General features: G+C 44.4%; 2 protein-coding genes across 5 annotated transcripts in view; both read right to left on the bottom strand.

Annotated features, from left to right (window-relative positions):
• Nucleotides 1–12,960, bottom strand: part of CAPN3 (calpain 3) — a 58,644-nt gene extending 45,684 nt beyond the window's left edge. For 3 of the 4 annotated variants that reach the window (XM_050799429.1, XM_050799428.1, XM_050799430.1), the window contains exon 1: nt 12,219–12,960. In XM_050799429.1, the coding sequence (XP_050655386.1) occupies nt 12,219–12,527 (309 nt within the window). In that variant the 5' untranslated portion in view covers nt 12,528–12,960. Of the gene's footprint in view, nt 1–3,035; nt 3,204–9,414; nt 11,501–12,218 lie in introns of those variants that run through there. The other variant, XM_050799431.1, reaches the window with a different exon arrangement.
• A 1,572-nt stretch (nt 12,961–14,532) lies between these two features.
• Nucleotides 14,533–16,488, bottom strand: part of GANC (glucosidase alpha, neutral C) — a 98,024-nt gene continuing 96,068 nt past the window's right edge. The window contains exons 25-26 of the transcript XR_007727655.1: nt 16,297–16,410; nt 14,533–15,163 (exon numbers count right to left, since the gene is read on the bottom strand). The gene's annotated coding sequence lies outside the window, so the exon portion shown is untranslated. The remainder of the gene's footprint in view (nt 15,164–16,296; nt 16,411–16,488) is intronic.

Raw genomic sequence — 16,488 nt, 5'->3', positions numbered from 1 at the left:
CGCGCCATTGCACTCCAGCCTGGGCGACTAAGCGAGACTCTGTCTCAAAAAAAAAAAAAAAAAAAAAGAATGCCTGTGATTCAAATTGAAAAAGACAACTCAGTAGAAAAATGAGCAAAAGACATTAGCAGGTGTTTCATATACAGTGAAATACAGATCAAGAAAAAGACAAGTGTACAAAAAAGATGCTTTGCCTTATTTATAATTAGGAAAATGCATCTTTTCTTGTATTTCTTGGCCATTTCTGTCCCAGCCCCTCTCACTGTAAGCATTAAACTGCTGAGTCACTTTAATTTGTTCACCATGATGTCTACAGCTCTGTCCCCATCATGACCCCCAGGAGGAGCTGCTGTCTTGTGGAATATAATAGAAGATGCTCCTAAAAGTTACTTACAGAATTGTCATTTTCACTGAAACATATGCACCTTCCCTATCCCCGCTACTCCCATGATGACATTATCATGATTCTCTGCTGATTAGACAGAAGGCTGGCTCTCAACTGGGTACCTCATTTTGCCTTTCAGTTACTATCATCATTATTTATTGACTCATTGTATTAAGCATGTTATGTATAGAATCTCATTTAATCCTTACAACAACTCTATGAAAGTAGAAATTTTCATTTTCTAGTCACAGATGCAGAAACTGAGACCTTGGAATGGTCAATAATTTGCCCAAGGTCACATCGTTAATTGGTGGAGCTGGGATTTGAATGAAGTTTGCCTGACATCACAGCCTGTGCTCCTCATCACTGTGTTATGCTCCTGCCCTTTGCTGCCTATGCTAATAGTAATTGCTACCTTACCTTGCATACCTACTAGAACTTGCTGAATGCCACTCAAATCAGCCCTATGATGGGAATATCCTTATCCTCATTACAGAAGAGAAAAGCAAAACTTAAAAAATGTGACTTACTTATGTGACTTACTAGTGCCTGAGTCAGTGTTCAGACCGGGTCTGTTTGGTTCTAACTCTAGCTGTCTTATCCACTCTGCACAATGTCCCCAGTTCTTCCTCTCTGTGGCTAGGACAGTGACCTCACTTCTCTGTCAACTGTCTGAAAAAAGGTAACACTCTTAAAGCAGATCACAAGCAGACCACTCGCTGAGCCAGCTTCATTGGAAAGGTAAATAATTTTCCTGGGAGAAGAAACAACTGGGTCCTAGGCCTAGCAGCAGAGACCTTCTTGCCACGGCCTAGGTTTTTCTGTGGTTCAGCCCCCTCCCTCTCTTCTCACGCTGGCATGGAGTAACTTTTATTTTGTGCCAACCGAGGATTTCTTCTTTTTAGAACTGAGTAACACGGTCAAATGACTCCTGGCTGAGAAGATACACAGGAGTCAGTATTAATTTTAGAGGCAGTGGGGCACATGGAAGAGGTCATTAGAGCAAGAGACTGTCTGGTATGGACAGAAAGCTTCCAACTTGAAGGTTCTGATGCGAGGCTGGGTGTGGTGGCTCACGCCTGTAATCCTAGCACCTTGGGAGGCTGAGGCGGGTGGATCATCTGAGGTCAGGAGTTTGAGACCAGCCTGGCCAACATGGTGAAACCCCGTCTCCACTAAAAATACAAAAATTAGCCAAGCATGATGCTGGGCACCTGTAGTCCCAGCTATTTCAGAAGCTGAGGCAGGAGAATCGCTTGAACCCAGGAGACGGAGGTTGTAGTGAGCTGAGATGGCGCCACTGCACTCCAGCCTGGGCAACAAGAGTGAGACTCTGTCTCAAAAAAAAAAAAAAAAAAAGAAAAAGAAAAAAAGAAACAAAGTGCTGATGCGATGGCCAAGTGCTGGGTCCTAGGAAGCTGCCATCTGTCCTCTCAATCTTATGCCCTTTCTTTCACTCCATTTCAGACCAAAGGAACCAGGTTTCTTGAAGAAATGATTCATTCTAGGTGTGAGGCAAGAAATGTACAAGATGGGCGTGGCACATTTTGTTATGGCCAGAAAATAAGGAAAGGATAAAAGATTAATGGAGTAATGTGAAATGATACAGGCAATATGCACAGGCTCCTACTGTCCAAAGATGGGACAATTTGAACATGAAAAAGAAGAATGACTGCAATGGATTAAAACATGCTGCGGCCGGGCGCGGTGGCTCAAGCCTGTAATCCCAGCACTTTGGGAGGCCGAGACGGGCGGATCACGAGGTCAGGAGATCGAGACCATCCTGGCTAACACGGTGAAACCCCGTCTCTACTAAACATACAAAAAACTAGCCGGGCGAGGTGGCGAGCGCCTGTAGTCCCAACTACTCGGGAGGCTGAGGCAGGAGAATGGCGTAAACCCGGGAGGCGGAGCTTGCAGTGAGCAGAGATCCGGCCACCGCACTCCAGCCTGGGTGACAGAGCGAGACTCCGTCTCAAAAAAAAAATAAAAAATAAAAAATAAAACATGCTGTGATACTTCATACTGATCACATTCTTCTTTTTTTCTTCTTCTTTTTGAGACAGGGTCTCATTCTGTCACTCAGGCTGGAATGCAGTGGCACAATTTTGGCTCACTGCAGCCTCAACCTCCCTAGCTCAAGTGATCCTCCCACCTCAGTCTCCCAAGTAGCTAGTGACAGAGCAGGAGAATCGCCATCTTGGACAAGCACCACCATTTTAAAGTGCCCCTTGATCAAACACTGCCTAAATCCAACCCAAAGGGCATCGGCCTAATGGCTAATGTCAGCATGACCATAAACCACAAATGACATCTCCAACCAGAAACATTCCAATCCTAAGATAAGCCCCCTCCCTGACCAGAGACATGCCAGTCCCAAGATAACCTCTCCTCCGACCAGAGACATTCCAAACCCACAATGAACTTCTCCTCCACACAGAAATATTTCAAGCCTGTGATAGACTCTCTCACCCAGAACCCTTAAATACACTTAGTCTGTAAGAGAGAGTACTCCTGACCAAAATCGGCCAGAAGCCCCTCTCAGGTTTATTCTCCAAAATAAACCTGTCTTTGTTGAGCCATTTTTCATGTTTCTTTCCTCTTTCTTTTTAACTCTTATAGCTAGGACTATAGGCAGAAACCACCATACCTGGCTAATTTTTATATTTTTAGTAGAGAGAGGGTTTCGCCATGTTGCCCAGGCTGGTCTTGAACTCCTGGGCTCAAGTGATCCACCTGCCTTGGCCTCCCAAAGTGCTGGAACTGCAGGCATGAGCCACCATGTTTGGCCACATTCTTAATAGAGTATTGTTTCAAGCTGTAATATTTAAGAATACAGAGAAAATGAAGTATAGTCAATACTCATTATTCTTGGTAGTTATGTTTTGTAATATTGCTGAGATCACTGTATTAGTAAATACTGAACCATTGCTCCTAGGGGACATACAGAGTTAGGGTCCTGTGAGTCTCTGGTCACATTTTCATCAACCAATCAATACAGAGCCTGATTTTATGTATGTTTCTGCTTAAAGACACCTTATTTAATATTGATTCATTAAATTATTGTTTAATTATTCAATAACATTGAACTCACAGCCAACTGACTATAACTTGTGTGTGAACAAAGCTTATCTGACACACGCATTGCTTCGATGAGGCACACCACAGCCTCCTAGAATGCTAGACAGCATTTCAGCACTATGCTTGGAGGTCACCAATAAAAAGCACAGAAATGAGAAAAACATGGCACTAAAGACATCATGAAAAGGACACTCTTTACAGTATGAAAGCTGAAACAAGAAGACAGAGCGTTGCCTTGTTTGACCTGAGCTGAGAACATGCGTGTGGGGTGACTCAGATTTTTCACAGCTCTGTGTATGCTCACAAATGACTGCAAAAACACCTCAAGTACTAATTTTGGGGAGACAAACTTTAGCGAGTAGGTGAATTTGCAAATATGGCATCTGCGAATAACAAGGATTGGCTGTGTAAGGTTTATAGCACTGATGTCCCCCATGTTGGAAAAGCCATGCCTATGGCGTAAAGTTGGAACAATTTTGTGACTGATCTGAAGTAATTAAAAGAGGGATGACATGATTCAAGAACAGGATATGCCTGTAGTCCCAGCTACTCAGAGTCTGAGGCAGGAGGATCACTTAAACCCAGGAGTTCAAGTCCAGTGTGGACAACATAGTGAGACCCCTATCTCTATTAAAAAAAAAAAAAAAAAAAGAATAGGGAGGATTTCCCATACAGGGAAAATCAGCTGACTCTATTTCACTGTCTTTTTGGGTCACGGCCAGAGAAAATGTACTACATTTGCATCTGAAAATGTTCTAGTTAGAAATAAGGATGAATGTTCAGACTGTGAAAGTTACAAGCTGTAGGTTACTGAAGGAGATGGAGCCATCCTTTTCCCTTCAAAACCTTTGTATCAGGAAAGAAAGCCATCCATCTGGAAAGGCTGAAAGTAGTTCCCATTTTTTGGTCCTATGATCTCTGGGGTATTTTAAAAATAGCAGTTTTTATACTATATTCCTGGTGTTCTGGAGTATATAATACACTTCTGAAAGTTGTGATGGTGACTGTTTAAATTTGAAGGTTGAATGAAAATGGAAAAGTACGTGTCAGCTCCTCTCCAGCAGAATGCTTCCTGAGGCACCAGGCTTCCTTGTGAATTAGTCTTGACACCACTCCATAGCCTCTGAGAGGGCAGAGCCTCTCATTCCCACCACAGTTCAGCCGGTTCCTAGCAGCTCCCTTCTGTGTGCTTCTCTCTCCACACACTCCTGTGCTTTCCACATTCTGACTTCTGAATGTTGGCTCACCCCTGCTTGTGTAAACCAAAATAGGAACCTCCACCCTCTACCAAGTCACTTGCCTCAGAAGTTTCACAAGCACTCGGAAAGAATTCTGTGAGGGAGGCCGGGCGAAGTGCCTCATGCCTATAATCCTGGCAATTTGGGAGGCTGAGGCAGGTGGATCACTTGGAGTCAGGAGTTCGAGACCAGCCTGATCAATACGTGAAACCCCGTCTCTACTAAAAATATGAAAATTAGCCAGGCGTGGTGGCACATGTCTGTAGTCCCAGTTACTAGGGAGGCTAAGGTGGAAGGATTGCTTGAACCCGGGAGGCAGAGGTTGCAGTGAGCCGAGCTGGAGCCACTGCACTCCAGCCTGGGCAACAGAGCAAGACTCTATCTCCAAAAAAAAAAAAAAAAAAGAATTCTGTGAGGGTCGGGTCGTGGAGAGGAAGAACACCAGGTGGGGGGTCGTCGCGAGCCCCTCCTTCTCGTAAGTAAACGGGCAGGTGTTTTTGTTTTCTTCCTAGAAAACAATCATATTTAATTCTCCTTCCCCCACCCCAGAGATTATTGTAATTCTGTAATTACAATAATCTTTCTAATTTTTTCTTACAGGTTTTCCTCGAGAAGAAAGAAGATGTTTCTGCCACGTTAAGGGTTCAGAAAGTGAGCATATTTGGCGAAATAAGTTTAAAGACTCGACAATAATTCCATAGTAGTAAGAAGATCTACCCTGAAGAATGTCATACTTTTTTTTCTCCTGGTGTAACAGCCCTGGCACAAGGAAGAAGTCGGTTCTGCCTGGATGCCAAGGATGCTGGGAAGCGGCAAGAGACCAGGTCATATAGAAAGCAGCAAAAACCAGCCAGTGTGGCTGGGTCCATGTTGATAGACAGCATGGAAGAAAGAGCAAGCCTGGGAAAAGGAATAGGTTGGGGATGGCAGGGCTGTGAGTTAGATGGGAAGGGACTTTGTCTTATTTTTTCCATTCTGAATGCTTTTCTCCCTCACATTTTACATTTCACAATTTCCCTCACATTTCTGAATTTCTCTCACATCTCTGAAACTATGATGCAACTTACATTAGAAAGCTTCCTTCTACTGCACTCAGCTGGGTGATAGTCATGACCTTCCATGGACACCCTCTGATAAGATCAAGAAAGTACTAGTATTGAGAATCTTCTAGACATGGGAAAATAAGGTTCATGATGAATTACAGCTTGGGAAACTTACCTAAACTCTATCCTTAAAATGAGCCTAATACAAGAGATTTTTGTGTACCAGAATACAAGGAATAAAGTCATCTGTTCAAAGGATTAAGGGGCTGCTGCTGTCTGTCTGGGAAAGAGGCTTCTACAGGTCCAGGTGTTGGCGGAGGGAACTACTGGCCCCAGGAGTGAGGAAGAGCAGGGCTAAGGGTGAGGTCGGACTACTGGGCAAAGCATGGCTGGATATGGGTATGATAGTAATACCTTGCAAGAAGAAAGGCAAACAGTAGAGAAATATGGGTGAAGTGGAGACCCAGCTCTGAGCTGGTAATGGGTGGGGCCCTGTAATGATAGAGAGGTGAGGACAGGAGTTGAGGGAAAGAGGTGGGTTAGGCAACCCATAGCTGGAGCTCCAGCCACCACCAGCAAATGAGAAGGCACTGGATCTTGAGTTAAGTGGGAAGGTGACGAGCTCCCCCAACTCCCAACAGCTAATAGAAGAGTTAAGCAGAAGGTTGCGATGAGAAACTGCAGGGACCAGCTATCAGCCCCAGGAGCTTGGAGGATGGTGGAGGGAGAACGGGATTTCCTAGGGAAAGAGCTGGAGGTTAAGCTGGAGGTGGCTGTATATCAATGATGCAGTTTTGACTCCAATTCAGGGCTGTGAACTGGAGACCCAACCAGAAATAACCTCTCCTAGCAGAGCCAAGAAACACTGAGACCATGCTGATGGTCTGTTTAACCTGAAGTCTGGGTTGTTTCAAGTTTAACCTGAAGTCTGGGTTAATCTAGCTCCTAAATAGGGTGGGCCCTTCCTTCTCCAAGCTATAGGTTAGGGTGGGTCTGGAATAACATGGAATTTACAGAAAGGTGACTCCACCTAGCACCAGAGACAGGGGGAAGCCCAGGAACCTCACTGTTGTCAGGGTCCACTGCTGGAGGCCCTGGCCAGCTGAGCTGATGGTGCAGGGCAGGGCACTGTGGAGCAATTCTGCGATCCCACGTTACCAAGGGTGAGGAGGGGACCCGATACCTTTTCATCACAAGGTCCTGCAACTGGCCCTTCACTTCTCATCCCTCCAAAAGAAGCAGGGATCTAGGTTGCCCCTGATTTGGGGATTGCAGGAGATCAGAGAGAAGTAGTTTAAGAACTCTCCACCTGGCATGACTGAGGTGCAAGCATGGGAAAAAGGAAGCCCTTGCTCACCATGTTGGTCTCGGTGGGGCTTCAAAGCTAATCACTGAGCAAGTGGCCAAGTTCCCAGCCAAGAGTGACCCTCTTTTGTCGTCGCCTTCCTGGCTCTATGATACACTCAGATTTTCACAACCAAACGTACATTTGATATTTGATGTAGACAACTGGAATTGCCCTAAAGGACAAGGAGTCCCCTGCCCATGAGGGGAGCATTCACACACACATCCTCATGCTGAGATGGATGGATGCATTTAGACCAGGCATGAAGTACTCAAATACATCGCTGTGGTTAATATCTTTACTGGTCACAGGCACAAATTAAGCTGGAAAAATGTTTATGATGTTGCCACTTTTAAGAGACTGCACAGCTGCTTGTAGGCAGTAATAAGAGTAGTCTATGTTTACTGAGCACTCGCCCACGTGCTGGTCGTAAGCCTTTAGCCTGCATTAACTCATTTAATCCTCAATTATGAGATGGGTTCTTCTATTATGGTTGCTCTCCATTTTTCACATGGAGAACCTGTGGCAAAATGAGGGTATGTGACCAAGATTACCTAAGTGTTAGGTAGCAGGCCAAGACTTGAACATAGGTTATCTGACCTCAGAGCCTGGGCTCTTAGCCACTGTGCCATTCCATCTCCAACTTACAGAGGCTGCTGCTTTTAGGGGCTACCCTGGGGTATCACTCAATGCCTGTTGTGTCTTGAGGAGGCCCAATAAATGACACCTTATTTCCATGCCTGAGTTTTGGGCCAATAAAGGAATGCTACAAAAGTGCAGGGCAGGTGGGAATCCAAAATCCTACATTTATTGTTTAATAAAAATGGGTATTGACAGCTAAATCTCAGAATTAGATAGACTGGGGGCTCTAGAGCCAGATTGTGTGGGTTTAAATCCCAGCTCCAACCTTCACTAACTGGGAGATCTGGAGAATCCCTCTGAGACTCAGTTCCCTCCTTTGTAAAGTGGGACAATAATGGTACTTCCTTACAGGATTGTTGTGAAGATTAAATTAATTAACATATGGAAAGCACTTAGTTACTGGCATGTGGTGAGTTCTCACTCAAGACTAGCGATTATCTTTACTATTAACTATATATTACCAGGTGGCCCAGGGACTCCTGCATGACTCCCCATGAGGTCTTACCTCCAGAAAAATTGCTGCAAGGAGGGTAGAAAGCAGAAGTCATGCTTCTTGCAGGCAGCTTGCTTCCCAGAGAAAGACGGAAGCCAAGAACTGGGCTTTACAGCTCAAGTTCTCTTTACAAACCCACCATGAGAAGAAGAGAGGCCAGGAGTGTGGTGCAATTGAACCTTCCACCCCATGGAATGAAACATGACCTGCCCTCCCATCCCCAACCTATCCCTAGTGTATTGGGCACCAGCATCCCAGAAGCCCTGTTCTACAGGCCATTATATTCTGCCCTGGGATCTATCATCAAGAAAACTTGTCTTAACAGTTAGGAAGTATTGAATAATTTGTATGCTTTCTGATCCTAGAAATAGATCATATAAGGAAAGGCTAGAGGAATCAGATTGTTTGCCCTGGAAACTCAATGCATGATGCTCCCGAGTAGAGGAAGAAAGGCTGTGAGGTAGCTGTCAGGCCTCTGAGCCCAAGATAAGCCATCATATCCCCTGTGACCTGCACATATACATCCAGATGGCCTGAAGCAACTGAAGATCCACAAAAGAAGTGCAAATAGCCTTAACTGATGACATTCCACCATTGTGATTTGTTCCTGCCCCACCCTAACTGATAGGATATATTCTCCCCTGACCCTTAAGAAGGTACTTTGTAATATTCTCCCCTGCCCTTAAGAAGGTACTTTGTAATATTCTCCCCCACCCTTAAGAAGGTACTTTGTAATATTCTCCCCGCCCTTGAGAATGTACTTTGTACATCTATCCCAAACCTATAAGAACTAATGATAATCTCACCACCCTTTGCTGACTCCTTTTTTGGACTCAGCCCGCCTGCACCCAGGTGAAATAAACAGCCTTGTTGCTCACACAAAGTCTGTTTGGTGGTCTCTTCACACAGATGCGTGTGACAGTAGCACTGGTAAGTGAGAGAAGAGATTACAGCTGTGCTGGGAACAGTTGGCCAGAGCCTGTTTTCTTTTAAGAGGGAAAGGCTGAAAGTGTAGCATGCTATTTTAACTAGAATTATAGTTGGCCAGGAATAATTCTCCCTTTATCATTATCATCATAATTATCACTGTAATTATAATAAATAATACTTGATGGTTGAAAAAAATTCAGATTGGTTTCCAAAGGTTCTGTGCCTTAGATAGTAAAAGCAGGAAGGCCTTTACTCACCTGCGTGGTGCTTTTCCTGATAGGACACAGTCTTTTCAGACTGCTCAGGGCTGGCAAAGGTCACTACATCTGAAGAAGTTAACGGAAAACTGATGTCTCCAAGAAGTGCTTCATAGTCAGAAAGTTCTGGAGTCATTTCAGTTTTTCAGTTTCAAGTCAACTTGTGTGGCTGTAGATAAGTCATTTGCCCTTTCTGGGCCTTAATCACTTCACCTATAAAGCAAGGACACTGGACCACCTCTCCAAGAATCATTTCAACTCTGACCATCTCTAATTTTATATTTCTTATTTATACTAGTGAACCCAATGGGCAGTGTTCCTGTGATCTTAACCCCAGGGGAACATGTGGGCATTTTATTGAAGAGTGGCCTTTGCTATCTGGTCCTTTAGTGACTCAAACAGTCGAAGATCCAGGATCTCTGTTGTTGGTGATGGTGGTGGTGGGGGCACAATTTAGAACAGAGAGGTCTTCTGCACCCCTCATTTCAAATATGGACACTGCCCAATCTAGTACCTAGAGCATAACAGGCCCTTAAAGCATTTTTATTAATTTGTAAGTCTAGCTTGTGACTCAAGTTCACCAATGATTTCACTGAAAATAGTATTTGTAGGTTTTAATTTTACCCATTCTGAGAAAGGGCTTTTATTTTTTTAAACTTTTTTTATAGAGATAGGGTCTCACTATGTTGCCCAGGCTGGTCTCCAACTCCTGAGCTCAAGTGATGCTCCCACCTCTGCCTCCCAAAGTGCTGGGATTACAGGCATAAGCCACCACGTCTGGCACAAGAAAGGGTTTTTAAGAACTCCCTGCCTGGGAACGCAGGACTATCCTGTCTCACCGGTCAAGGCCCTCGGGCATGGGTTTTCATTCACCAGCATCAGCTGAGTACCCACTATGGGACTGGCCTGAACTTGGTGAGTGGGCCTCAAAGATGAACAGGAAGAGTCTCTGCTCTCAGTGAGAGGAAAACAGTCATGAGAAAGATTGAAGGAAGTGACACCTGAGCAGAGTTTCAGACAGGAACAAAAAGGGCATGCCAGGCAGACAGACAGCATGAGCAAAGGCCTCCGGTGTGAGAAGACTTGGAACCACAGAGCAGCTAAATGTCCAAGCACTGCTGGTGTGTCAGGATCTGCGAAAAGAGGATGGAGATGGGCCTGGATAGGTAGGCAGGGACCAGCTGAGAAGGGCCTATGGCTTGGCTAAGGAGTTTGGATTTGTCCTGAAGGCAGTGGGGGATTTGTCCTGAAGGCAGCCGAGAGAGGGATGTCACTGAAGATATTTCAGCAGGGGGTTATGACGTGTCCAACTACTCTGATAGCAGAGCAGTGTTATCTTCTAAACTGAAGGCCTGCAGGACAGTTATGGGCCTTACCATAGAACCGAGAAGAGCACCTATGGAATACATGGGGTTGTGGAGTATTCCACCTCAGGTTTGTTGTTGTTGTCGTTTGAGACTGGGTCTCAGTCCTGTCACCCAGCCTGGAGTGCAGTGGCGTGATCTCAGCTCACTGCTGCCTCGGACTTCGTGAGTTCAAGTGATCGTCCCACCTCAGCCTACAAGTAGGTAGGACCACAGGCATGTGCCACCGTGCCTGGATAATTTTTTGAATTTTTAGTACAAAAGAGATAGATTTTTGCCCTGTTGCCCAGGCTGGTCTCAAACTCTTGGGCTTAAGCAATCCTCCAGCCTGGGCCTCCCAAAATGCTGGGATTACAGGCGTGAGCCACCACGCCTGGCCCATCTTAGGTTAAAGAAAAACATGACTGATGAATAATATCAGGTGTCAGGTTGCCATCGTTTCCTCAGGAAGGGTTTCTCTCCCTGGACCAGGTTAGCTCTCCTTGCCACATGATCCCGTGGCACCCAGAACATCGTCTCCTGACAACGTCACTCTTGTTCAACGCCCATCTTCTCTTCAGGACCCTAGGTTCCAAGACAGCTTGGATTTTGGTTTTTCTTACTCACTGCTGTCCCCCCAGTTGCTTGTCCAATGCTGGCACTAGTAGATGCTCAATAAATATTTCTTGAATTAAGAACAAAAGTCACACTGGAGGGATGATCAGAGAGGCGAGCCAGGGGAATGTGATTTCCCTCCTGGTGATCACTATAAATGAAACCCAGAGGCTGGGAGAGTTTCCTAAAAGAGAAAGTTTTAATCCAGGCTCTGTCATGTGCCCACTGGATATATTTCGCTCTGGTGTGCCTTGACTCCTCGCTTATGAGGTGAGGTAGGTGGACAAAAATGATTGCTAGGTCTCTCTCTCTAACCCCAACATTTTATGCATGAAAAAATATTCCTTGCCTATGACTCTCTTCTTTCTAGGCTTGCTATGTTTCAGAAAGATATGGCCACTGGTAAATTAAAGAAGAATAACATCATGATTTTAGCCAGAGAAACTAAAGTGATCTTACAAAGATGAAAGGTATTTAAAATGAAAGGGTAGATCTGGGCTGTCTGGAATTTGTTCTGAGAAAGGAATATTTTTACAGGATGAATTAAACTGAGTTCCAACCACTTTTATAAAAAGCAAGATTTTTTTTCTTTTTCAGAGAGAAAGAGTCAGAGCATGAGAATCAGCCCCACCTCCCCCGCTCTCCCTCTGGATTTTGCTGAGATTTGGTGAAATATCTGAGACCTGTTCCTCTCCTCCCTGCTTCACACTTAAGGACAGAGCCCAGCAGAATTGCTGCCAGGATCCTTCCCCCATTGCCCATGTGCACAGCTGAGCTGCCGGAGGTGCTGAGTGGGAGGACTCCTCCGTGGGGGAAAACCCAGCAAGTAAGCAGGAAGTTACTCACCGGAGGTCTCTTCCAGATGAACTGGATGGGGAACTTCTGGCTATAAAAGAGAGAGGTCTCATCCGGTGGGAACTCGGGGTCCACATAAAGAACTTTCTTTTCTAGACATTTCTTGTGAAGCTGCTCGAATGTCTTCTCTTTCACTCCGATAATAGGAAAATTGCGGCTGATGATGGCTGAATAGATGCCACTTGCGTTTCCACCCCCAGCCTCGGTGGCCTTGCTCTGAGCCGGGTGAGGAACTGGCCCTGGGGACCTTGGCTCAGCCGCTGTCCTTGGAGCCACAGATGCGCTAATGACGGTCGGCATGGCAAGTGGCTTTGGAAGAAAAAGCTTTTTAAAGAAAACAAGATACAGCTACCTTCAAGGAAAGGAAGCAACTGCAAAGGGGAAGTTAGAGTAATTCTGTCATCTGAGAGAAAAGTGTCCACATCCAGTTCGAAGTTGAAAGCCCATCAGAAGGTCGTACAGGTTATGTCCATCTTAAAAACCGAGCTGTGATTCTGAAGCCATAAGTTCTCCTGAGAAATGAGTGCTAAAGGATTTCTGAAGCAATGTTGACCTGGGGTCTCCTACCAGCAGCATGCATGCCAGAGGGAGAGAGAGAGTGAGGGTTGTGTTTCAGTGGCCTGAAGATGCTTGAGCCAGAAAAACTAAAAATAGACGTGAAGAAACACTGTGAGTATGAGAGCAAGAGAGAGGAGAACCTGGCTAGGGACATCTCTGTTGCCATGAAGTGCTGGTGTTGTCAGAAAATGAAAAGGGAGTATCTGAGTAAGGTGAACACTGGAAAGAAGCTGAGAACTGCTGACATGTTATTGAGTAGGCAGTTATACAGACCACCCAACTACTGGCCACCAAATGAATGGAAAACAGTATTGCAAAAAAGCTAGTTAGGGTGAACGAGAGGTACTGAATTCTAGGAAAATATTCTGTGAATTTTAGAGAACATGATTTTTAGTACTAAAATTTTAGGATATCAGAACATTATTCAATGTTAGATTTGGCATCTTTTCTAGAATGTTCTTGGGTCAGTGTTTATTGGAAATGTCTGCATGGAAAATGCTACTCAGCAGAGTCCTTGGTTGAGAAAATCCCTGCCTGTACCTGCAGACTTGACCTTGCCACCTCTTGTCTCTTCCCATCCCCAAAATAAACACTGGGACTGAATCTGCTATAAAAAGTGTACCTGCCGGGCGCGGGGGCTCACATCTGTAATCTCAGCACTTTGGGATGCCGAGGCGGGTGGATCACATGAGGTCAGGAGTTCGAGATCAGCCTGGCCAACAATAGTGAAACCAGTGAAAACACATAAATAAGACAGGCATGGTGGTGGGTGCCTGTAATCCCAGCTACTTGGGAGGCTGAGACAGAAGAATCGCTTGAACCCAGGAGGCAGAGGTTGGAGTGAACCCAGATTGCGCCACTGTACTCCAGCCTGGGTGACAGAACGAGACTCCATCTTAAAAAAAAAAAGTGCACCTGAGCACAGTAAATCCCCAGTGTCATCAATAGGTTCTAGTAAGCTTGTTTTGGTTAAAGTCACAGTTTACAAGAACCTATCAACGATGTTAAGTGAGGACTTACTGTATAGGTTACATGTTGACTCATTCAGCCATGCCACATTAGGCATCTGAGACAGAAGCTGGAACTGGATACTGAACCAGACTGCCTGTCAAGCCCTGGGATGTCACACCTGGTTTCAGGGCTCTTAGATGAGAGCATAAGTGGCTCTGGGGAAGGGAAGTGCCTGCCTGGCCTCCACCTTGTCTTCTACCCACAACAGCTGCTCCCTGGGCTGTAAGGAGATGACCACATTTCAAGTATGGCAGAGTGGAGGCATGTCCTAGGCTGTAGTCATGCCTGTTCCTATGCGACCAGTCTCAATAATCGAAGATTAGAGGCTATGGAAGAAGGTGGGAAGTGACAGGTAAAATAGGGAGTACTATCAGCCTCCTGATCCCTGGGATTGCGGCATTGAAGAACTCTTATGTCTGGGCTTGCAGGAACCATCAGCCTAGCCTTCTGTTCCTCCAGGAAAACGCCCAGGGCTCTTTACTAGTCTTGGAGAGGCAGAATAGAGGACAGCGGTCTCTGGTGGCTGACCACCTCGGTTCAAAGTCTAGGTTGGCCCTTTACTGGCTGTGCCTGTGTAACTTTAGGTGAGTTATTTCTTCCTTTCTGTCTCAGATTTCTCACCTATAAAATAGGTACAATTATAGTCATTCTGTTATTAGGTTTTTATAACAATTAAATAATTTATGTAATACATTTAACACAGTGCCAGGATTTTGTTAAGCACTCAATAAATGGTGTTAGAGAAGACCTGAATTTAATATTACTTTGGAGTTAGATCAGCTTGAATGATAACATTCACTCACTGATGCAAATCAGCATTCACTCAGTGGGCATTAACTGAATATCTGCTATGTGGACAGCACAGGAATAGGTATAGTCTGCCCAGGTTCATGTGGTACGCAGCATCTCCAGTCAGCGGCTGGCCTATCTGCCTGCACTAAAAAGACTGACTTCCACCCTCAAAGTCACCAATGGCACAGACAGCAAAGGTGGGGTTTCCTTACCCCACTGTTGTACGTTTGGGTCCCAGGCTAGCATGCTATCCCACCCTGAAATTCAGAGCACTGACCCACACTTTATTGTTTTTGCTTATTTAACTTCCCGTTTGCCTGTAAGACCGTGGAGCTGGGAAGTGGGTTCCCATTTCTCTCTCAGGTTTAGATATATTGAAGGCCCTTAATAAATATGTGTTATGTATCTGGTGAATGAAATTTTCCTATGCAAAGAGAAATGTCTTACACTTCTGGCTTTGCCAGTGCAATCAAAGTTTCTCTGCTGATCTGCTTCAGGCGAAGGAGCTATCCTGGGCCATATACCCACTGGGCTTTCTTTCCTCAGCTGTCTCAGCCAGCACCATCTGTGAGGAACTAACAGAAGCGTGTGACAGCAGCAAGCCTCTTGTCAGAGCCGGGTGGGCATGTCAAACACAGAAAGGGCAAGGTGCCAATCATTTTGCTCTGTCAGTTGTTGTGGATAAAACATTCTCTCAGATGAATAGGTCCAAACTCAAGGTTTATTCAATGGCACAGCTGTGGAAACCAATGCTATTAGGGAGAAATCCAACTCGAGCCCATGAACAAAGGGCAGATAATGAACACATAAACAGCTGCACATTTCAATTCCCAGAAGCCCCTTTAAGGATAAAGAACCAGTTTTTATAACATATTTCACTCACGGTCATGTAATATCTGTGGCTGGAATGGTTTCTGTTGCACAGCATTGCCAACTAATGGCTCTGTCTTTTCCACCAAGAAGCATTTCTTTGATTTCTAACACTATTGGAAGCAATGTTTTTGCTTATCATTATAATACCTCTCATTCATTAAGTGCCTACTGGGAGCTAGCCACTTCACAGAGACCTTTAAAAAACTTTTTATTTTAAGATAATTTTAGACTTACAAAAGAGTTGCAAAGATAGAACTCTTTAGTGTCCTCCAGTCTCTGATCATTCCACAGTCTTTGTCTCTCATGACCTTGACACTTTTGAAGAGTATTTGTCAGGTTTTTGTAGAATGACCCTAAATTTGGGTTTCTCTGATATTTTTCACATGATTAGACTAAGGTTATGGATTTGGGGGAAGACTGTCACAGATGTGACATGGCCACCTCCTCAAACCATATTTGGGGGTACACGATATTGATAGGTTTTATTACAGGTGATGTCAACTTTGATCACTTGCCTAAAGTAATGTTTACCGAGTTTCTCCCTGGTAATGTTACTATTTTTCCCTTTCTGTACACATAAAATATTTCAAATTTGTAGAAACACTCTGCAAGTTTCACTAATTCCATTTTACATCTGAGGAAACTTGAGATATCTGCTGTATTATGACAGTTAAGTATCAGAAAACATACAACATTTTAGAGATTATCTCTTTTTTTTTTTTAGATGGAGTCTCTGTCACCAGGTTCCATATATAAAATGTTTATATATTTATATAAAAATATTATAAAATATTTTTAATATTGATTTTATATAATCCTGAAAGATTATACTTACATTTTTCTGTTGGGTAGTTCCTGTTTTTAAACTGATTTGTCAACTCATTCCTTGACATTTATATCTTGAAGGAAAGACACACTATGAATTCATTTTAGAGCTTTTTTAGGAACCCTGTTGAAATGAATAAAACTTCTTATATAAAATCCAGTTTCCTATGAAACTATATTAAGAATTAGCCACAAAAAAGTA

This window comes from Macaca thibetana, chromosome 7, assembly GCF_024542745.1.
Source record: "Macaca thibetana thibetana isolate TM-01 chromosome 7, ASM2454274v1, whole genome shotgun sequence".
In the NCBI taxonomy this organism is placed as follows: Eukaryota; Metazoa; Chordata; class Mammalia; order Primates; family Cercopithecidae; genus Macaca; species Macaca thibetana.
Note: the sequence above shows the minus strand (reverse complement) of the source record. Positions and strands in the feature narration are given on the sequence as shown.